The sequence below is a fragment of the Coregonus lavaretus genome (assembly GCF_964263955.1).
Source record: "Coregonus lavaretus genome assembly, chromosome: 9".
Classification (NCBI taxonomy): Eukaryota; Metazoa; Chordata; class Actinopteri; order Salmoniformes; family Salmonidae; genus Coregonus; species Coregonus lavaretus.
The window spans coordinates 51,374,585-51,399,195 of NC_139996.1; the positions used below are offsets into that span (position 1 = coordinate 51,374,585).

The following is a 24,611-nucleotide window of genomic DNA, read 5'->3' on the forward strand; positions in this document are numbered from 1 at the left end:
GTGTGTATAACTGTTTGTTTCCTGCAGCGTGTGTATGCAGATGTGTGTATCTGTGTGAATGTGTGTGAATATTCGCATAGGTATATGGTAGTGGACTTGTTTGTGAGAGTGGATGCTTCTGTGTGTGTATGTCTGTGTCTGCAGCAGCTTAGTACACTGACAATGACCATTTCTGATCCTAATTAGCTGTGTGTGTTTGTGTGTGTGGTGCGGATGTCACCTAACAGCTGAGGCACGTATGTGTTTGGGATCTGCTGTTTTGATACTACTCGCATCATTAGATATGTACAGTGCCTTCAGAAAGTATTCATACTCCTTGGCTTATTCCACATTTTGTTGTGTTACAGCCTGAATTCTAAATGGATTAAATATGTTTTTTTTCTCAACCATCTACACACAATACCCCATAATGACAAAGTGAAAACATGTTTTTAGATTTTTTTGCAAATTTATTGAAAATGAAATTCAGAAATATCTCATTTACATAAGTATTCACACCCCTGAGTCAATACTTTGTAGAAGCACAATTGGCGGCGATTACAGCTTTGACTCGTTTTGGGTATGTCTGTATCAGCTTTGGGAGAGTCAAATGTTTGTCTCATCAGACCATATCATCTTTTGTCTTATGATCTCAGAGTCTTTCACGTGCCATTTTGCAAACTCCAGGCAGGCTGTCATGTGCCTTTTTCTCAGGAGTGGCTTCCGTCTGGCCACTCTCCCATAAAGCCCAGATTGGTGAAGTGCTGTAGAGACTGCTGTTCTTCTGGCAGGTTCTCCCATCTCAGCCAAGGAACACTGTAGTTCTGTCAGAGTGGTCATTGGGTTCTTGGTCACCTCCCTGACCAAGGTCATTCTTAGCCGGTTGCGCAGATCCTGGGTAGTTCCATATTTTTCCATTTCCCAATGATGGAGACCACTGTGCTCTTGGAAACTTTCAACACTCTATACATTGTTTTATACCCTTCCCCAAATATATGCCTCATCACAATTCTATCTCAGAGCTCTACGGACAGTTCCTTGGACTTCATGGTATAGTTTCTGCTCTGACATGCACTGTCAACGGTGGGACTTTATACACCGAGTGTACAAAACGTTAAGAACACATGCTCTTTCCATGACATAGACTGACCAGGTGAATCCAGGTGAAAGCTATGATCCCTTATTGATGTCACTTGTTAAATCCACTTCAAATCAGTGTAGGTAAAGGAGAGGAGACAGGTTAAAGAAGGATTTTTAAGCTTTGAGACAATTGAGACATGGATTGTGTATGTGTGCAATTCACAAAATATTTAAGTGCCTTTGAACAGGGTTTCGTAGTAAGTGCCAGACACACCGGTTTGTGTCAAGCACTGCAACGCTGCTGGGTTTTTCACGCTCAACAGTTTTCTGTGCGTATCAAGAATGGTCCGCCACCCAAAGGATATCCAGTCAACTTGACACAACTGTAGGCAGCATTGGAGTCAACATGGGCCAGCAACTCAATATTAGGAAGCTGTTCTTAATGTTTTGTACACTCAGTGTACAGCCAGGTGTGTTTCTTTCTAAATCATGTCCAAACAATTGAATTGGCCACAGGTGAACTCCAATACAGTTGTAGTACATCAAGGATGATCAAAGGAAATTGGATGCAACTGAGCTCAATTTGGAGTGTCATAGCAAAGGGTTGTAAATACTTATGTTAACGAGATATTTCTGTATTTAATTTTCAATAAATTTGCAAAAATTCTAAACACATGTTTTCACTTTGTCATTATGGGGTATTGTGTGTTGATGATTGTGAACCCCCCCCCACCCAATTTAATCAATTTTGAATTCAGGCTGTAAAACAACAAAATGTGGAATAAGTCAAGGGGTATGAATACTTTCTAAATACAGTGGGGTCCGAAATTATTGACACCCTCGATAAAGATGAGCAAAAATGACTGTATAAAATAAATAATTCAAAACTGAGCTAAATAGAATGCTAGTGCTGAGTGCTTCACCGAAATGTCAGTTATTTTTTGTTTTTTAAACAACTACTGTAATTGACCTACGTTGGTTCAATTATTTGAATTCCATTTCGTTGTTGTTGTTTTTGTGAGCTCAATGCGCCCATTTCGCAGTTTCTCTAGAGATAAATCAGATCAAGCCCGAACTGCGCAATGTAGTAGGAAGTTGTAGTTTCCAACAGGCCAGTACTCTACATAGTTTAGCACAAAAAACGTGGTAATTAACCACAATGACCACAATCCATTGCACGCCTACTTCTCCGGTCTGTATTTTTTTGACGCCTGCTACATAAAAGAGACAGAAGAATGCGCAATTGAGAGATATAGAGAGCAGTTGCATTGTGAGGTATTTCTACCTGAAAATACATGATCTAAGCAATTGATAGTTGGTATTCAGAAGTCGAAAAAGTATGCCTTAGTTACTTTGAAGAACTACTAAAATAGCGATTTTGTCAGAGCGCATAAGCAGCAGCTCTATTAAGATGAGATGATGACTTGGAGTGAAATAATAAAGTCATCAAATAAAACAAATGTAATATACACAACAACTGAAATAAGTTATCACGGTTTTCGATTTCTAAACATGAAATGCACTATGCATTATCTGGGTTGAATGCTGTAACAACAGAATAAAACAAATTTTAAAAAGTCCCATGATGGTAGTGACTGTCCATTACTGCTTATCACATCATTTATTCACATTACTTTACTTTAATACAATATTTAAGTTGTTGTGTATTTGATTACTTTATTATTTAATCCCAAATCATAATCTCATCTCTATAGAGCTGCATGCTGCCTATGCTGTCTGACAAAATCACTATTTTAGTTGTTTTTCAAAGTAAATAAGGCATCCTTTAATGACGGCTCAATACCAACTATCAATCACTTAGATCATGTATTTTCAGGTAGAGATACCTCGCGAAGAAACTGCTATCCCTCTCGATGGTGCATCCTTCTGTCTTTTCTTGTAGCAGGCGTAAAATAGGCGTGACATGGATTATGGTCATTGTAGTTAATTACTACGTTTGCTGCACTAAACTATGTAGAATATTGGCCTGTTGGAAATTACAATTCCCTACTACATCGCACACTTTGGGCTTGATCTGATTTATCTCTAGAGAAACTCTGCTATGTGTGCATTGAGCTCACAGAAAAAAACAGTTCAATTAGTTGTTTAAAAAACTGAAATGGTTAATTGCTCAGCACTAGCCAGCAGAGACCTCACATGAGTATCTGTACAGTTTTTCCGTTGGCAATCCTCCACTGACCAAACCACCCCAAGCCAGTTTCTCTAGAAGACACGTCATAGCACTGAGAAATAGCATTACAGTAGCAGCCCCTGAATGTCCCTCACACCCACCTCTCTACCAAATGAACGTCTATCAAAATGAGCCAGACTACAACAGGTTGCGAGGGAAGCAGACATAGGTTCAAATACTATTTTAAATCTTTCAAATACTTTGTGATTGCTTTACCCAGCCTGGAGTGCCAAATGGGCGGGGTTTGGACTTTTGCAGCTATTCTATTGGTTCCATTGTACCAGGCAAACTCAATCAAGCCCAGTTCAAGTATTTGAAATAATTTAAAATAGTATTTGAACCCAGGTTTGGAGGGAAGTAAATAGAATTTTAAAAAATGGCTAATTGAAACGATTCCCTGGGAGACCGGGCTCTCCATCATTTAAATAGCTATGATATCTCTGCACAAGCCCAGGTTCTCCTGACTAGTTTCCAAGGCAACATAGAATGTAATAAAGTGAAGGGAAGTGATTTCCTGCCTCCGTCGTGTCTTTGTTGCAGCTGCATGCAGAGAAGCAGGCATGAAGTGTCTAACTAGGTGTGACACCACATTCTTAAGAGATCATTCCCCCAGGTACATTCCTTTGAGGAAGACTGTCGTTCAAATTCACCTATCAATCAAATCTCTTGACGTCATCTTTTGGGAGGCTGCTGGTTTCAGATCCCAGGTAGTGGTACCATCTCCTGCCATTGTGCCCTTGAGCAACATACTTGTCAACAAAAAAGTTACTTCAGGGGCACTGCACTGTGGACCCTGACCCTGGGTTGCTCCCGAAATGTGGGCTGTCTGTTGGGGACAAAGCAGAATTTCCATCTCTGCAGATGGACTAATGATTGCTGACTTAAAGCAACATGATCAAAACAGTCATCAAAAGTCCATTAAATAACAGGACAGAGAGCACATCTGGCAAAGTAAACAGCCAAATACACAGCCAAATGGAGGGCAAAATAGCCCTAGTCAAGTGTGGATGCTAAGACTGAAAAGACCACTCAGGAAAGCTCTTCTATAGGTCTTTATCAATAAAACGTCACAATAAGGTGCAGAGCGTTCGATTTGCCTTCTGGGCGGCAAGGAGACCCACAGCTCCCCTAAAACCATTGCCAACTGCGTGCCGTTTTCAAGGGATTGTTAAATAACTGTTAACTATTTGGTTGTAATATCATCACCTCTTGAAGAGCATAGTCAGAACTACACATTTCCGATTATTCCATGCAAAACAATTGCACACATTTAGCTCAATCATCAGAGTTATAGGCCTACAGCAAGTAGACCTAACTGCATGCTTTTTATGATCAGTAAACATACATTGATCATGTAATTTCAGATAAGTGAGGGTAGCCTCACGATATCTCCCAATATTGGCCACCATTAATTGGATATTTGAGTGATATAAAATACAAGTGAACTATACCTGACAAGTATGAGTGGTTCAGGTTAATTTCCCACCCTTCGTGGGGTCTGCCTGTCAAGCAGCAGAAGGGCGCATTTGCCGGCAATGTACTGTTAGCTGATAATGTTTACTTTGAAAGCTACCGGTAGAAACTTTGTACAGTTGGCTAGACATAATGGTTGGGAAGTAGGCCTAATGTACTTTTTTCTCCAACCAATGTAGGATTACCTAGCTAAATTAGCTAACATTATCCCATTTTCAACATTGTTTTAAAATCATGTTTAATCACAATTGCTGCTGATAGACATGATAGACTACATTGATTGATGGACCATGTCAAATTGGTTAGCTAGCTAATAACAGATCACGTCAATATGGCTAGTTAACAAGCTAACTTTCAGGGGATAAACTAGATGGCCATATCCAAATATTGTTTGATTTGCTTGCCATCTATAGTAGTGATGACAGTAGTCCGACTGACAACTTTACCAGAACGATGTCTAACTTGGCAGATTATGAAAAACGTAATATCATTGACCATGGTTTTGAGTTGATGTTGAGGCATTTTCTGGTTGACGTTTGATCTTTACATGCAAAGCGTTCAAACGTATCAAAGGCTAGATCTATTTCACTACAATCTGTTATATCCTTCTGTCCATATTTGATTAATTAAAATATTACACAAAGGTACATAATCAAACACAGGCAGGATTTCACAAGAAAAGCCTGTACAACATTATAGTATAGTCCATGGGAGATTGCCTCAATTCCATGCAATCAGAAAAAGACTGAACATTTGATGCAGGCAGATATAAAGGCATCATTAAAAGTGGCTGGGCCTGAGATGAGGATTAAAGATTCAACAGAGCCAAATTTGCAACATTGAGTTCAGACTGAACTGAAATAGCTTATTCTCTCCTGAGGGGTGATTAGCATTTATAGCTGAATTGTGATTAGGAGTAACCCCTACTTTGGTCTCGGTACACTTCAGTGGAGGCTGCTGAGGGGAGGACGGCTCACAATAATGGCTGGAACGGAGCAAATGGAATGGCATCAAACACATGGAAAACGTGTTTTTTGTATTTGATACCATTCCACTAATGACACTCCACCATTACCATGAGCCCGTCCTCCCTAATTAAAGGTGCCACCAACCTCCTGTGGTACACATGTCATTCATGTTCCTCCATGGCTTCCCTGGTAGACTGTGCATTATTCAGTTGTTTTGAACTGAACACTGGTAGCTTCATAGAGGAGAACTAAGGAGGACTACAGTTCCCATAACGCAATGCACTGAACCATGCTTCCATGTAAAATAAAATCGGGTAATAATTAGAAAGTCAAAGTAAAAATGATGTCATAATGTATATGATTGAGCCCAAATTTGCATCCTGCATGACCAAAGAAGCCTTTTTGGTGGCCATCTTCAAAAGTAGCACTTGAGTCACTGTCATTGTCAAATCTTAGTGTGATAGTTTAGGAATGCCTTCCCCCTCTTTCTCTCCTGCCAGTAAAGAAAGACAGGTGGGTGAGTTGATCCAGAGCTAGTCAGATATAAAGTTCCACAGAGAAGGAACCTGACACCTATACTGGGTTTCACTGTCCTCAGTCTTTGTCTTGCCCGGCAGACAATAGCTTAATTTACGAACCCAGTACTCAATTATTTAACTTACCGAGGCATTATAGAGCACTGGCCCAATGTCTGTACTGGTGGTCAGGTTACTAGTGGTCAGTTTATAAGATCAGCCAGAACTTTCTAGCTATTTGGAACTATTTTAGAAGCCTTTCACAAACACAAAGTAGGGTGCCTATGGCAGTTACTACAGAAGTTAGAGCATGTACATGTATGTTTCCATGGCAATGGCAGGGCAATTATACTGTACTGTATGTTCGTGCTAATGGATACAGTGCCTTCAGAAAGTATTCACACCACTTGACTTTTTCCACATTTTGTTGTGTTACAGCCTGAATTTAAAATAGAGTAAATTGAGATTTTGTCTCACTGGTCTACACACAATACCCCATAATGTCAAAGTGGAATTAAGTTTAGACATTTTTACAAATTAATAAAAAAATGAAAAGCTGAAATGTATTGAATCAATAAGTATTCAACCCCTTTATTATGGCAAGCCTAAATAAGTTCAGGAGTAAAAATGTGCTTAACAAGTCACATAATTACTTGCATGGACTCACTCAGTGTGTAATAATAATGTTTACAATTCTTTTTGAATGACTACCTCATCTCTGTACCCCACACATACAATTATCTGTAAGGTTCCTCAGTCGAGCAGTGAATTTCAAACACAGATTCAACCACAAAGACCAGGGAGGTTTTCCAATGCCTCGCAAAGAACGGCACCTATTGGTAGATTTATTTAAAAAAGCAGACATTGAATATCCATTTGAGCATGATGAAGTTATTAATTACACTTTGGATGGTGTATCAATATACCCAGTCACTACAAAGATACAGGTGTATTGTCACGACTTCCGTCGAGGCTGCCCCCCCCTCCTGGTTCGGGCAGGCTTCAGCGTTCGTCGTCACCGGAGTACTAGCTACTGCCGATCCCATTCTCATCACTCCACTTGTCATGTTAGTTAGTATGTGTATAAGTGTTCCCTCTGTTCCCCTTGTCTTTGTGAGTGATTGTTTGGTGTGAGAGCGTGTAGCTCGGTTGAGCTACTATTCACTGTGTTTATGCCAAGGTGGATGTTTTCCCTTGTAATAGTTCGTTTGACGCTTGGGGCGTTTGATTTATGTAAACGGAATAAACTCTGGACTTCGGTATTTTACCTACTGCGCCTGACTCCTTCATTCAAACCTCATCACAGAATCACTCAACCGATCTGATATGGAGTCAGCAGGAGAAGACCGCATGCCTGGAGTTGTGGCAAGGGTCCAGGAGCATTCCTCGATGTTGGCCAGCTTGGGGGAAGCGATGGATCAGGTTCTTCAGGTGGTACAACGCCTGGAGAGGACAGGATCCGATCTATCAAGACCAGCTGGTTAACCGGATCCAGCCACCTACACCCCAGCCCCTGGAGGGATCCAGATATCCCGGCCACCGACTACGGGGAGTTTGCTCGCCTCTTTCGGGCCATTTTTGATCACCCGCCTGAGGGTCGAGAGGCGGGCGAACGACTGGTTCATCTGAGGCAGGGGACGAGGACCACTCAGGACTACGTGCTGGAGTTCCGGACGCTGGCAGCGGGGTCCGGGTTGAACGAGCGGGCCCTGATCGACCATTTCCGGTGCCACCTAAGGGAGGACGTCCGACGGGAGCTAGCCTGCCGGGATGCCATGCTATCGTTCTCCCAACTGGTGGACATGGCCATCCGGCTGGACAATCTGCTAGCAGCCAGAGGACGTCCTGGTAGGGGTCAGCCTGTTCCCACTCCGGACGACTCTGACCCCGAGCAGATGGAGCTGGGGGGAGCCACCTCACGTCAAAGTTATTTTGGGTCTGGAGGCGGTAGGCAGGGTACTCACGCATCACCCCAGGTAACGAACACCCAAACGTGTTCAGAGCCCTTTGCGGCGCACTGTACTTTATCTATCTCCTTTCCCGATCACTTGGTAGGTTCCCAGTGTAAGGCGCTAGTCGATTCAGGCACAGCTGGGAATTTTATGGACAGGGCATTTGCACACCGTCAAGGCATTTCATTGGTTCCCCTAACCATTCCACTCCCCATCAGAGCACTTGATAGTCAACCATTAGGGTCCTGGTTGGTTAAGGAAGTTACGGTACCAGTCACCATGATTACGCAGGAGACGCATGTTGAGCAGATCACCTTTATGATTATTGAGTCTCCTGCTTACCCTGTAGTCTTGGGTATCCCATGGTTAGCCCTTCACAACCCCAATTTCTCATGGCCGCAGAGGGTTCTTACGGGGTGGTCGCGTGAGTGTCCGGGTAGGTGTCTAGGTGTTTCCATTGGTGCGACCACGGTGTAAAGTCCAGACGGTACCCCCACCGTGCGCATTCCCCCCGAATACCATGATCTGGCGCTCGCGTTTTCCAAGACGCAAGCAACTAAATTACCACCTCATCGGGAGGGGGATTGCGCGATAAACCTTCGGGTAGACGCTGTACCTCCCAGGAGTCATGTGTATCCCCTGTCGCAGGCTGAAACGGAGGCTATGGAAACATACGTCACCGAGTCCCTGCGCCAGGGGTATATACGTCCCTCCACTTCACCTGCCTCCTCGAGTTTCTTCTTTGTGAAGAAGCATTGATTATCGACCACTGAATAATGTGACGGTACAATTTAGTTATTCTCTTCCCCTCATTACTTCAGTGATTTGAGTCAATGCATGGGGCCCGCTTTTTCACCAAATTAGACCTCAGGAGTGCCTACAACCTGGTGCGTATTTGGGAAGGGGATGAGTGGAAATCAGCATTCAGCACAACCTCGGGGCATTATGAATACCTGGTGATGCCCTATGGTTTGATGAATGCTCCATTCGTTTTCCAGTCCTTTGTGAACGAGGTGTTTCAGGACATGCTTGGTCGCGGTGTGGTGGTCTACATTGATGACATCCTGGTGTATTCCGCTACGCGCGCCGAGCATGTGTCCCTGGTTCGCAAGGTACTGGTCCGACTTCTGGAAAATGATCTTTATGCCAAGGCAGAGAAGTGTGAGTTTTTCCAGTAGTCAATCTCCTTCCTTGGATATCGCATTACCACCACAGGTGTGGAGATGGAGGGAGACCGCATTGCAGCCGTGCGTAATTGGCAGACTCCAACCACGTTAAAGGAGGTGCAGCGCTTCCTTGGCTTTGCCAACTACTATCGAAGGTTTATTCTGGGCTTTGGCAAGGTCACAGCTCCCATTACCTCCTTGTTGAAGGGTGGGCCGTCCCGGCTCCGCTGGTCTGCTGAGGCTGATTTGGCCTTCAGTAGATTGCGGGGTCTGTTCACCTCAGCCCCGGTACTGGCTCACCCCGATCCATCACTACTGTTCGTAGTGGAGGTGGATGCGTCCGAGGTAGGTATAGGAGCTGTCTTATCCCAACGCTCGGGCACACCACCCAAGCTTCGCCCCGGTGCCTTCTTTTCAAAGAAGCTCAGCTCGGCGGAGCAGAACTACGGCGTTGGTGATTGGGAGCCGCTGGCTGTTGTCCGAGCTTTGACGGTGTGGAGACATTGGCTCGAAGGGGCGAAACACCCTTTCCTCATCTGGACAGACCACCGTAACCTGGAGTACATTCGGGCAGCGAGGAGGCTGAATCCTCACCAGGCCAGGTGGGCCCTCTTCTTCACCGGGTTTGATTTCAGACGCACTGCCTCGGCTGTTTGACACAGAGGAGAGGCCCAGAGACAACACCCCCATACTCCCGGCCTCATGCATTGTGGCACCGGTAGTATGGGCGATGGACGCAGATATAGCGCAGGCATTACGTACAGATCCATCTCCACCACAGTGTCCAGCTGGGCTGCAGTACGTGCCTGCGCTTATCCGTGATCGTCTGATCTACTGGGCACACACGTCACCCTCCTCTGGTCATCCAGGTATGGTACAATGCGCTGCCTGACCGAGAAGTACTGGTGGCCTACCTTGGCTAAGGACGTGAGGGTGTATGTTTCCTCATGCTCAGTGTGCGCCCAGAGTAAGGCACCTAGGCACCTCCCAGCGGGTAGGTAAGCTACAACCTTTACCAGTTCCACAACGACCATGGTCTCACCTGAGTATTGATTTTCTCACTGATCTTCCCCCCTCCCAAGGTAACACCACTATCCTAGTCGTTGTGGACCGCTTTTCAAAGTCCTGCCGCCTCCTTCCTCTGTCCGGTCTCCCCACGGCCCTTCAAACTGCGGAGGCTCTGTTTACTCACGTCTTCCGGCACTACGGGGTACCAGAGGATATAGTGTCCCACCGAGGTCCCCAGTTCACATCTAGAGTCTGGAAGGCATTCATGGAACGTCTGGGGTCTCGGGATTTCACCCGAGAGTAATGGGCAGGTGGAAAGGGTGAATCAAGATGTGGGTAGGTTCCTGCGTACCTACTGTCAGGACCGGCCGGGGGAGTGGTCGGTGTTCCTGCCATGGGCAGAATATGCTCAGAACTCTCTCCGCCACTCCTCAACTAACCTAACACCCTTCCAATGTGTTTTAGGTTACCAACCGGTCCTGGAACCGTGGCACCAGAGCCAGACCGAGGCTCCTGTGGTGGATGATTGGTTTCGGCGCGTGGAGGAGAATTGGGACGCTGCCCACGTTCGCCTCCAGCCCGCCGTGCGTCGTCAGAAGGCCAACGCTGACCGCCACCACAGGGAGGCCCCGGTGTTCGTACCGGGGGATCGGGTCTGGCTCTCGACCCAGAATCTGCCCCTCCGCCTGCCCTGCCGGAAGCTGAGCTTGCGGTTTGTGGGGCCATTTTTAAAGTCTTGAGGAGAATAAACGAGGTGACATACAGGTTGTTACTCCCCCCTGATTACCGTATTAACCCCTCATTTCATGCGTCTCTCCTCAGGCCGGTGGTAGCTGGTCCGCTCCAGGAGTCGGAGGTGCGGGAGGTTCCTCCACCTCCTCTGGACATTGAGGGGACCCCGGCGTACTCGGTCCGTTCCATCCTGGATTCGAGGCGTCGGGTGGGGGGCCTTCAGTATCTCGTGGAGTGGGAGGGGTACGGTCCGGAGGAACGGTGCTGGGTCCCAAGGCGGGACATCCTCGATCCCTACCTGTTGAGGGATTTCCACCGTCGCCATCCGACTCGCCCTGCTCTGCGTCCTCCTGAACGTCCCCGAGGCCGGGGTCGGCGCACTGCTGGAGCCACGCGTTGGGGGGGGGGGGGTACTGTCACGACTTCCGCCGAGGCTGCCCCTCCTGGTTCGGGCAGGCTTCGGCATTCGTCATCACCGAAGTACTAGCTACTGCCGATCCCATTGTCATCACTCCACTTGTCATGTCTTGTCAATCACACACACCTGGTGCTCATTCCCCTAATTAGTATGTGTATAAGTGTATGATTGTTTGTTGTGAGAGTGTGTATACTATTCACTGTGTTTATGCCAAGGTGGATGTTTTCCCTTGTAATAGTTTGTTTGACGCTTGGGGCATTTGATTTATGTAAACAGAATAAACTCTGGACTTCGGTATTTTACCTCCTGCGCCTGACTCCTTCATTCACATGTATTCCTAACTCAGTTGCCGGAGAGGAAGGAAACCACTCAGGGATTTTACTGTGAGGCCAATGGTGACTTTAAAACAGTTACAGTTTAATGGCTGTGATAGGAGAAAACTGAGGATGGATCAACAACATTGTAGTTACTCCACAATACTAACCTAAATGACAGAGTGAAAAGAAGGAAGCTTGTACAGAATAAAAATATTCCAAAACATGCATCCTGTTTGCAATAAGGCACTAAAGTAAAACTGCAAAAAATGTGGCAAAGAAATTAACTTTATGTCCTGAATGCAAATCCAACACCTCACTGAGTACCACTCTTCATATTTTGCATCATGTTATGGGTGTGCTTGTCATAGGCAAGGACTAGAGTTTTTTTGGGGGGGATAAAAATAAATGGAATAGAGCTAAGCACAGGAGGACCTAGAGGAAAACCTGGTTCAGTCCAACAGACACTGGGAGACAAATTCACTTTTCAGCAGGACAATAACCGAAAACACAAGGCCAAATATACACTGGAGTTGCTTACCAAGGCAACATTGAATGTTCCTGAGTGGCCTAGTTAAAGTTTTGACTTAAATCGGGTTGTAAATCTATGGCAAGACTTGAAAATGGGTGTCTAGCAATGATCCACAACCAACTTGACATCACTTGAAGAATTTTAAAAAGAATAATGTGCAAATATTTTACAGTCCAGGTGTGCAAAGCTCTTAGAGACTTACCCAGAAAGACTCACAGCTGTAATCATTGTCAAAGGTGATTCTAACATGTATTAACTCAGGGGTGTGAATACTTATGTAAATTCAATATTTCCACAGGGTTTGATGAAACACTCATGAGGTTCCAGCCTGAGTCCTGGTCAGTAGATCAAACAACACAAAGTGTCCAAAGTGCTGTTGTGTTGTGAACCTCATCATGCAGAAACTTCCTAACTGAAGCAGTCAGTTTATCCTCCAGCTAGAACAAGCTCGGACTGTGACAGTCACATGCATAAAACAATACATAAACAGAGAAGCGACTCCCTCTTCCCTCATTCGAAATCGACTAAAAGGCGCATGTCATTTACTCCACCCATGAATTCACATAAATTGACTAAGACAAACACTTAGAGAATCTACAATGTCCTCATGCCTATGTCAAACTATCCATTGGTTCTCAAGAACAGCGACATTTGCTTAAATTCTCTGATGTATTGCTGGGGAGAGACTACTAGTGCTTTTTTACGACAGTGCAAAAACAGACCGAACCCTTTGAACCCTGTGTACAGCTCAAACCTCTGGGATCAGGAGAGAGGCCTCGAGAACACGAAAACTAAATAAAAAAGACCTCAAGAGCAACTGTTTCATACCTGTGCTCTTTAAACATTTACTCTCTTACTGCAGCAGTACACATGCACACACAAAAACAGAGGCAATTCAGGTGAGAAGCTTACATACTGTTGGCGATGGAAACACAGGTGTAAAGAGCATCAACGACTAATACGTGTGAGCATGTGTGTGCGCATGTGTCTGAGTAACTCCACAGCAGCAGGTGCAACCAAGGTTTTTTTCAGGCACTTCCAGCAGTACATAACCTAGCGGTGTACTTACAGTGAGGGAAAAAAGTATTTGATCCCCTGCTGATTTTGTACGTTTGCCCACTGACAAAGAAATTATCAGTCTATAATTTTAATGGTAGGTTTATTTGAACAGTGAGAGACAGAATAACAACAGAAAAAACCAGAAAAACGCATGTCAAAAATTTTATAAAATTATTTGCATTTTAATGAGGGAAATAAGTATTTGACCCCTCTGCAAAACATGACTTAGTACTTGGTGGCAAATCCCTTGTTGGCAATCACAGAGGTCACACATCTCAGGAGGGATTTTGTCCCACTCCTCTTTGCAGATCTTCTCCAAGTCATTAAGGTTTCGAGGCTGACGTTTGTCAACTCGAACCTTCAGCTCCCTCCACAGATTTTCTATGGGATTAAGGTCTGGAGACTGGCTAGGCCACTCCAAGACCTTAATATGCTTCTTCTTGAGCCACTCCTTTGTTGCCTTGGCCGTGTGTTTTGGGTCATTGTCATGCTGAAATACCCATCCACGACCCATTTTCAATGCCCTGGCTGAGGGAAGGAGGTTCTCACCCAATATTTGACGGTACATGGCCCCGTCCATCGTCCCTTTGATGCGGTGAAGTTGTCCTGTCCCCTTAGCAGAAAAACACTTCCAAAGCATAATGTTTCCACCTCCATGTTTGACGGTGTGGATGGTGTTCTTGGGGTCATAGGCAGCATTCCTCCTCCTCCAAACACGGCGAGTTGAGTTGATGCCAAATGATTGGGAGCCGCTGGCTGTTGAGCTCGATTTTGGTCTCATCTGACCACAACACTTTCACCCAGTTCTCCTCTGAATCATTCAGATGTTCATTGGCAAACTTCAGACGGGCATGTATATGTGCTTTCTTGAGCAGGGGGACCTTGCAGGCGCTGCAGGATTTCAGTCCTTCACGGCGTAGTGTGTTACCAATTGTTTTCTTGGTGACTATGGTCCCAGCTGCCTTGAGATCATTGACAAGATCCTCCTGTGTAGTTCTGGGCTGATTCCTCACCGTTCTCATGATCATTGCAACTCCACGAGGTGAGATCTTGCATGGTGCCCCAGGCTGAGGGAGATTGACAGTTATTTTGTGTTTCTTCCATTTGCGAATAATCGCACCAACTGTTGTCACCTTCTCACTAAGCTGCTTGGCGATGGTCTTGTAGCCCATTCCAGCCTTGTGTAGGTCTACAATCTTGTCCCTGACATCCTCGGAGAGCTCTTTGGTCTTGGCCATGGTGGAGAGCTTGGAATCTCATTGATTGATTACTTCTGTGGACAGGTGTCTTTTATACAGGTAACAAGCTGAGATTAGGAGCACTCCCTTTAAGAGTGTGCTCCTAATCTCAGCTTGTTACCTGTATAAAAGACACCTGGGAGCCAGAAATCTTTCTGATTGAGAGGGGGTCAAATACTTATTTCCCTCATTAAAATGCAAATCAATTTATAACATTTTTGACATGCGTTTTTCTGGATTTTTTTGTTGTTATTCTGTCTCTCACTGTTCAAATAAACCTACCATTAAAATTATAGACTGATCATTTCTTTGTCAGTGGGCAAACGTACAAAATCAGCAGGGGATCAAATACTTTTTTCCCTCACTGTATTTCTGAGGTCCAAAGACCAGCCGATTAGTCACGTAAGTACGTGTGGCCTTTTACGTGTGCCCCCCCCCCCCCCCCCCCCCAGAGGAAGTTGCTGACACTATTTAGACCTAATTTCCTGTCCTAGAGAGGAAATGCACATTTAAGTTCCACCTCTGAAGAATGATGGCTACTTATACATATTCACGAATTGGGTGTGTGAATTTCCATGTGGAGTTGATAAACGTCAACAAATAGGGCACTGACAGCTGTCAGTGTAGCTAGCTAGCATGCTAACCTTATCTAGCTAGCTAGCCATCTTGATAACCTTATCTAGCTAGCTAATGTTATCTGTGGTTGCATTTATTTTTTTAACAACACCGTATTCAAAAGATTAGCCAGTTGGCTCAATGGCTGGTTCTGGGGCTGGATTTGTCATAAGCATTGATTTAAGGAAAACTTCACCACAGATGGAAACTACTGGCCTATTGTTATCTCCAAAGTTTTGGCATCTTCCACAAATTTCAGCCTCGAATCCGCCATAACAATACTTAAATAATAAGATGACGCTCCAGGTAATATGGATAACTATTGAAAGATAGCTGATATGCGTTTTTCTACATTGTAATGGACACGGTGCAACCTTTGATAGGTAGGCTGCTGGCAGGCTTCGGCTATGGTACAGCAAAGCCAAGTCAGCCCGTGCTCATGGTTCTCACAGGGGAAGTGAAATGAAAGGCTACAATGACGTTGCTCATGATCATGCACGCCGCAAATGATATGTAACTATATGTTCCTTGAATTTCGCAGGTGCTTGCTCATTATCTGGATATACACTTGTGGTTTCTAGCTAACGTTACACCAATCAAAGCAGTGGAGCATGTAGTGAAGCAAAACTTTAGTGGTCAAAACCATTCATCTTGGGGCGACGGGGGGAGCGGATTTTCAAAATGCTATCATATCACGTATTTATTCCATTTATAAAATGGTCACATATATTTTTTTTAATACAGACTATCTCCAAAATTGTGAACATTTACAAATTATAAAATGGATTATGATAATTGAATGTAAAAAAAATTTTGGAGGTGCAAAAACATAAATTTGCGCACCTTATATTTAATTTGCTCCATGGTTTAGGCGGCCAAGTGGATACAAGGCTGTTTGGCTCATCTCAGTCACAAAGAGGAATAACTTTGCAGCGGTTTCTGATGAATAAACAATGCCATGCTGGTGGGTGGTATCAATCAAGTTAAACCCAGGCCTGAAACTAAACGTACGCTGAAAATAATTTGTATGTCATATCATAGGAATAGTCACCTCATTCACATGGATTGTACAAAGTGGGCAGCTCGGATTTGTTACTTCAAGCTTAAATATATCATACTTTGACTAAAACAATGATTTACTGACTTAAATCATTGTTTTACTGACTTTTTTTTTGTCATTTAGCAGACGCTCTTACAGTTAGTAAGAGCGTCATTTACATTTTCATACTGGCCCCCCGTGGGAAACGAACCCACAACCCTGGTGTTGCAAGCACCATGCTCTACCAACTGAGCTACAGGGGACTACATGGGTAAGCTCTGGCCATCGTATTTCAGCTAAAAAAATTGGATTTCTACTGGTGTGGGTGTTTAACAGCGTATTATTAACATAGATTGCTGATTTCACAAGGCCTGAAAGCAACAGGCATACAGTGTTAAGAGTTTGTGTGTGTACACCAGGTGTTTTCACATCCCAGGTGTGTGTGTGTTTATGCTTATCTAATTACGCTTGTCTCTTTCTCATTATGCCTAATTCTCTTCCTGTCATTCAACTCACACGCAATTTAACGCCACAGGTCTGTTTATGCACATATTCACACGGCACACGTGTCTCATGCTGACGGCACCCTACCGCAAAGGCTGGGTCACAAGGCTGGATAAACTGCCTCCCCCTTCCTCCAGGTGGGCCCGCTCCTCCTGGTCTCCACCTCCGCTGCCGAACCGGATGTGGCGCGGGTCGTTGGGCTCCCCGTTATACCAGTTATGGTTTCCGCCATCCGGGGTCATCACAGGGCTTTTCGCCTCATCCTGCTGCCCCATCTGGTCCTGCGCAGTCTTCACCATATTCATTGCGTTCACCGGCAACTGGAGGAGCTTCTGCATGGGCGTCATGGCTAGCGCCGTGAGGGGCGCGAAACTAAGACCGAAAGGTAGCCGGAAGAACTCGTAGAGTCCTTTCCCGAGAAGTAGCCCAATCGCAACCTTATGGACTGAAGAACTCAAAAAAACCTAGACCTTCTTAGATCGTTTCCATATGGCGTAGCTGTAGATGTGGGGTCCTGGAATGAGGATTGGAGAAGGTAGATCCAACTGTGGGTGTCCACTTTCATTCTCCAGAAGCTAACGTGGTGAATACAGTCATCAACAACAAACCCAAACTCTTGGTATCTTCCTTTGAGATGGTCCTACTGAGACGGAGATAATGACTTATCCACTATGGATATTCCTCCGAAGAGGAAATAATGATGCGTCAGGTCTTGCCTTGGATGAACCCTTAATGATGACGACTGCTGACAGCTTCCTCTGACACCCCATAGAAACCCAGCCTTACAGTTGCTCTACTCGTGTGAACCGTACGCTCTGCTGTGCTAAGGCTGTCTGAGGGAGTCCAGTGAAGCAACAGTAGACTGCACAACACAGTGAGTAGCAAGTAGGTGCTGAGGATAGAAGGCGTGGATGGAGTTCCCTCCCCTTATTGTTCCTCCTTCGCTTCCTTTTCTGCTACTTCGCTCCTTCTCTTGCTCCTCTCGTACGTCCTCTCTCATGGGAAAAGGAGCTCTGTCTGCCTCTCCGAGGGTTTGGCGTCTGGCGCTGATCTCCAATGTTGCTCTGCGCCGATGGCATAGCCCCCTTCTCTCCCTCCTTCTCCGCCACGTTAGCAGCTAGCACCCCTCCCTTCTCCTCTTCACTCCTCCCCCTCTCCCTCTCCATCTCGTGTGTACGTAGGTTTTCCGCCACTGCTCCGTTTCATCTCTCACTCGCTCTCACTGCTCCCTCTCTCGCTCTGCCTTGACTCCAGTGCACTCCCCTCCCCTGCAACCCTGTATTTTTCTCTCATCACTTGCTCTCTTCTCCCTCTTCTCTCCATCCATCTTTATCTCCATCGTGTCCCCCTCTTCTTCACCTGATCTCGTTCCCTTCATTCACTACCCCTCCCTTTTTCCTTGCTTGCTTCCTTCTGGTTACATTATCTTTCTCCGTGCCCTCTTTTCTCTCCTTTTGTTACCACGTTCCCTCGCTCTCTTGCCTTACATGACTCAGCTTTCACAGCTGTGTCGTGGTGATGATGTTGCCGTTCCTCACACACACACTCCTCCTCGTTCTTGCAATCAACAGTGCCACCTAACAGCAGGAATCCTTTCTCTCTTCCCCTCTCTCATTCCTTAATCTCTTGCATTCCTTCCCCTCTTCCTCTCTCATTCCTTCCTCTCTTCCTCTCTCTCTTGCATTTCTCTCAACCCCTCTCTCATTCCTTTATGCCTCACTTTCTCGCTTTCCTTTCCCTTATTCCTTTCTCTCTTTCTCTCTCTCATTCCCTTTTCCTCTCTCTTTCTCTCAGAGGCTATAATGGAATGGGTTAATTTACAGCCAGAGAGAGACTGTGAGATTGTGGAGGACTGACGGCCACGATGATGGCCCCCTGTGTGTGTTTGTGTGTGTGTGCGTTTGTAGGCTGATCGAGGTAAGGGAGTGCCGCACTGAAGCAAGGAAACATTCAATCACATCCTTTACTAAAGGAGCCTAGGTTGCTAGGCAAGGGTACTAAATTACCCCTTTCAGTAAGGGGCTAGGACACAGAGATGTGGCATATGTTCTGTTCAGTGTGAAGGTTCCAGAAAACACAGATTGAGCATCGACATCAAAGTCTGATTTTATCGCTTGTATATGTACTGAATCTAATACACTAAATGAAGCATGTCAGATGCATAAAACCTCAACAATTTTCCAATGTGCTTTTTCATGGTATGGTATAGTACCTCTGTCTCTCTTCTCTCTCTCTGCGGTATTACTGGTACCATCCCCCACCTTCTAGCTCCCTTCACCATTTCTCACCAGGATGCCTGCAACTGTGACATCACGCTCTAGTGAATTGCACACACACACACACACACACACACACACACACACAAACAAACACACACAAACAAACACACACACAGCCAGCCAATGTGGCACATAAACAGTTTCTCCTCACAGCTCGACATCATCTCATCAGTCAGACTTGCTGCACTCTCTGCTACTCATGCCAAGTAAATTGCCCACCATCCAACAGACAGGGATACTATGACATGCCATCTTCAAGTGAATTTGTCCGATACACACTCCTGTTTCAGAGACCGAGAGCGAGAGAAAGAGAGCTAGACAGAGACTGATCCCTGACTGGACCGACTGATCTAGAAATTATAATTACTAGTTAGATAGGATGCAAGGTGATTTACAGATCTCCTCATACACGCACAGATAAAAAGACAGAGACTGCAAAATATATTGAATAATAGGGGAATTGTTAAATTATTAATTGACAATTAACACTGAGTGACATTGTGGTAATCAACAATCAAGTGAACACTGCAAACAACCAAACCAAGATGGCCGCTTTGATGGCGCACAAACATATTGAGTCTTCTGAGAAATAAACAGAGAGGAAGAGTAGGTGTGGGCCACAGGAGAGAGACATTTTTCAGAGAAAAAGCCAGACAAAAATCAATGACATTTAGAGAGGCAGGGGAGGGAAATAAAGATGATATCAGAACAGACAGTCACACGTACTCTGAGGAGGTGAGAGAGAGGAGAAAGATCAAGTGAAGTGAGTGAAAGCGAGGGAGTCAGGGGAAGCATTGTATTATATACAGTGCCTTCAGAAAGTATTCACACCCCTTTACTTTTTCCACATTTTGTTGTGTTACAGCCTGAATTCAAAATGGATTATATTTTATATTATATTACATCTACACACACAATACCCCATAATGACAAAGTGAAAACATGTTTGCAAATTTATTGAAAATGAAATACAGAAATATTTCATTTACATAAGTATTGACACCCCGGATTCAATACATGTTAGAATCAGCAGCAATTACAGCGGTGAGTATTTCTGGGTAAGTCTCTAAGAGCTTTGCACACCTGGATTGGACAATATTTGCACATTATTCATTGTAAAATTCTTCAAGCTTTGTCAAGTTGGTTGTTGATCATTGCTAGACAGCCATTTTCAAGTCTTGCCATAGATTTTCAACCCGATTTAAGTCAAAACTGTAACTAGGCCAGGAACATTCAATGTCGTCTTGGTAACTCCAGTGTATACTTGGCCTTGTGTTTTACATTATTGTCCTGTTGACAGTAGAATTTATCTCCCAGTGTCTGATGGAAAGCAGGTTTTCCTCTAGGATTTTGCCTGTGCTTAGTAATTCGCTGGGGTGAGAATGGTGCTGTTGACAGGCTTGAGACCTCAAATCCCACAAACCTTAAAACCTGCTCCCTTCCATTATCCTTGTATACAGTCTATGGTTCCTCCACAGAGAATGCAATGGACTTAACAGACTTAGCTTCACAACCGCGCCTCAACCAACGCAGGCTTAACAAGACATATTTCTTCTCTTCCTTCAGGAGCCTGTTAGTCGATGACTCATTGCTAATGGAAGAACACATTACTTAGGAACATACAGTAAGCCTACGTGACTAGAGGAACTTGTGATGTTTAGCATCACGCTAACTGAGGATGATACTAGTGGGTTGGCGTATTGCTCAGCAGGGTGGGACTGTAAATTAAATTTCAATACATAATGAAGTTAATTGATTTTGACAATGAAAGGAAGGCAAAACTTAGAGATTACTAGCCTGGTCCCAGAGCTGTTTAGCCAACTCCTATAGTTGTTGTCCTGTTAAATGTGTTGGCACAAACAGATCTGGTACTGGACTAGTAGATTACACCACCAAGACAACAAGCTATTCAAATAACCTACCCAAAAATAATGAGGAGGAACATCTTGACTTTACTGCCGGGTTATTGGTTCGTCTTTGGCTTACATGACAACGTGGAGAACGTTTGTGCAGAAACATGAAAATTTCTTCATCTGCTACATCCCATCTGTGTGAATGCCACATTGAAAAAGCATTCCTCTCAAAGGTCTTATTGCTTTTTCTCCTTCATAGCCACTTGACCTACAGTAAGCAAATAATTTCAACATCTCAACTCAAAATGTTATATTGTAACCAATGTTCGCTATAATTTATTTAATCACTGAGAAATGTCTGGTCTGCTGAGCACAAACTTGAACATTGTGAAAATTCTGTGCAACTTCCGGCGCAAGTTTACTGTTAACACTAAGGCTGTAACCGCTTTAAGTTAGTTTTAACAATGGTCAAGTAAGCTACTGTGGCTATTTGATCATAATGTAGGCCTACCAGAGTGGGACTCAAAATACAACACTGCCCCTTTAAGACAAAAGCAAGCTCTTTACCTTACTCGCTTTACAAAGATGTCTAGAAATGCACACGTTTTGTGCTCTTGTTGGAAGCAATCACTCCCCCATTGCTGACTACAAATGATCTATAACTGGGCTAATAACTCACTAACTAGCAAAGGATATGAACAAATGTACAAATGTGCACACCTCGCTACATGTAACTCTCGATTTGATCTCAAAACAAGCGCATGTACCCACGACCACATGCTGTAAAAACAGTCCAGTTAAAAATGAATGGTACAGATCCATAAATGGCAATGGTCTAGTTGCATATAGGCCTACTGCAGCTCTGATTGGTTATGGCGCACCGGTCTGTGTAGAGTATGGGCCTGGGTCGTGCCTGTCAATGCAATAGAATCTCTGATGTGTTCTGCCCACAACAAAATCTCTTGTCTTGCATTGTTCGTTTTGTTTCGGTATGTTGCATTGAAAGTGGCTAATATTGCGTTGATTCGATCACAATTCCCACAGTAAAGGGAAAGGTTGAGTGAAGTTCAATCTCGTGCTTCTCTGCGCGTGCTGATATTTATTCTGCTTGGCAGTCCAGGGGAGCTGCGCTTTAGAGGTAACAGTGATTGTAACCCCACTTCATCCCAATTCAATCAATGCAGAATTGAAAGATTCAAATGGACAATTTGTGAAAGAGCCAAACAGATCCCAAAATGGCATCAATCTGTCACGTTTTCGATGACATGGCAAAGCAAAACGCCCTGAGCAACATGGAACATGGTGGTGACTCGGGCAGGTTTCCAAGGCAACAGCATGTGTGGAGTGGTTTCCTCTGCCATGTTTATACAGAGACCAGCCAACCTACCATCCTGTGCACCTGGGATACAACAGAACAATGCAAACATGCTGGGTAATTGCACATCAGATAAAAACTAGCTGTCGAGTGGCCATTATTGACCAGTTGACTAAGTGCTGCTGCTGCTGCTATGACAATCTAAAACTGGATTTAAAGCTGTACGATAGAGGTATATTGTGTGTGTTTGTTGTCTCATCTAGACATGTCATATAAGCAAGGTTTAGGGTCCAACTTTAAGAAATCAGTATGTCCACGCTTTTGTGCACAAACCAGTTTGATCAAGCTCTGTAGTAATTGTTGTTGCTGCTATGACAATCTAAAATGGGATTTAAAGCTGGACGATAGTAGTATATTTTATATATTATTATTATATTATATTATTATATTATATATTATTATTTTCTGTGTGTTGTCTCAACTAGACCTGCAATATAGGATAGGCTAAGGGTTCAACTTTTAGAACGTCCACGCACTGGCAGTTTGTTCGGCTCTCCATGTCATGTAAAGGCCCGTTTTCTATGGCATATATTATACGTGCCACGGCCACTAAATCATTTGCAAGGCATGAGCTAGATATCTTTCCCATTATGTAGAGCTAGATATCTTTCCCATTATGTATGATATCGTAAAAAACACACTGAATGTACAAAACATTAGGAACACATGCTCTTTCCATGACATAGACTGACCAGGTGAATACAGGTGAAAGCTACAGTATGATCCCTTATTGATGTCACCTGTTAAATCCACTTCAATCTCTAGAAGTTCAGCTGTGGAACTGTGAAGAAGACATTTTTTTATTTATTTTTATTACATTGCTTCAAAACACAACCTTTGCTTAGAACATAAGATGGCACAGCTAACCAAACATTTCTGCTAAAGACATGGTATATACTGTAAAGGTTAGGTACAATAACCACGTTTCCATCCACTGTTTCTATTTGAGTAAAATCATACCATATAAAAAAAATCACAACAGCTGTGATGGAAACAGGAAGTTTCTGCACAATCGTATAAACAGATAATTTGTTCGTTCGACAGTGTGGGATCATTTTTGTGTCGGTAAAATGTATTATGTGAGAAATGGCGGGGAAACAACTTTATGCGCAAATATTGATATAAACTTGGGAGTCACGTGATGATATGGTGAGTGGTCCTCCCACTACGACTCGGGAAAGCATGCAGTTCAGTAGGCTACAGGTTAAATCAATAATGATGAACTTCACAGTGATCTTGATGCTCCTTTCCAATAAACTAGCCTACCCGCACTGTATCAGCGAGCTGTTGGCTAGAGCGCACGTGCCAAGACCAGAGTAGGCACATTTGCTATTTAACGCAACAGTTTTTGTGGCAAAACTACAGTAGAGTTGAAAAAGCGATGGAAACACATTGAACTTTAGATTTCACGCACTGATGGCATCTTTTCTTTATGCGGATTTTAGAATATTTGCATTCAAATCTGTCGGCAATTGGATGGAAACCAAGCTATTAATTAAGTGGCCATTATTTGAAGAATAATTATATTGTTTTGAAAATTGTGAATTTCACACTGTTATCCCAATTACTCCTTCACTCGTTGCTTGTGAAACATTCAATTAGCTTGAATCTAATGCATTATCTAAAGTGGGATTATTTGTGTTTTCATAGTTTTATCACAGGTTGCACTCTGTCTCACTAGGGTTGCAAACATGGCCAGCAAAGTCCTTACAAAATGATACGTCAGAAACCTGGCTAGCCTAGCTGGTTGGGGTTATCTGTGGTTCTCTGACACAGACTGTGTACCCATTGAACCCACTCAAGGCCATCCTACCATGGAATAGCAACACAGTGACTGAACTGTCAGCACCATCTGCTGGTGTAAATGTTTCAGTACATTTTATCTAAGGTTATGTATTGTCAATAACATTGACTTCTGTGCTTATGTCAACAATTGCAGGTTAGTATGTCAATGTAAACATGTTAATGTATAGTTTATTGAGGGTATAATAAAGGGGTATTGAGGATTTGTGTATTACACAATTGCTTTTGCAGGGGTGCTATCATGTAAAGTAGGCTAGTTTGTTTACCATCCTCATCCACCACAGCCTAAAGAAGACTACCAAAATATGTCATATGTGAAAAAAGGTTATTACAAGACACTTGTTATGCCAACTGTTTATCCCAATAGACACTTGAGTATTTTAGACCATGATGTCATGGTTAAAAAACGTGAAGCTTGCTTGCAAATTAACTCACCATCACCGTTATGGCAATCATTTCACTGTGACTACTTAAAGGAAATCTCCAAACGGATCTTGCAATAACAGCCATTGTTCTAT

The 24,611-nt window shown here is 43.9% G+C and overlaps 1 protein-coding gene across 1 annotated transcript in view; it reads right to left on the reverse strand.

Annotated features, from left to right (window-relative positions):
• Positions 1–17,130, reverse strand: part of ap3b2 (adaptor related protein complex 3 subunit beta 2) — a gene marked incomplete at both ends in the record, with an annotated part of 68,324 nt that extends 51,194 nt beyond the window's left edge. The window contains one exon of the mRNA XM_084168392.1: positions 16,871–17,130. Within this exon, the coding sequence (XP_084024518.1) occupies positions 16,871–17,130 (260 nt within the window). The remainder of the gene's footprint in view (positions 1–16,870) is intronic.
• Positions 17,131–24,611: the final 7,481 nt, after the last annotated feature.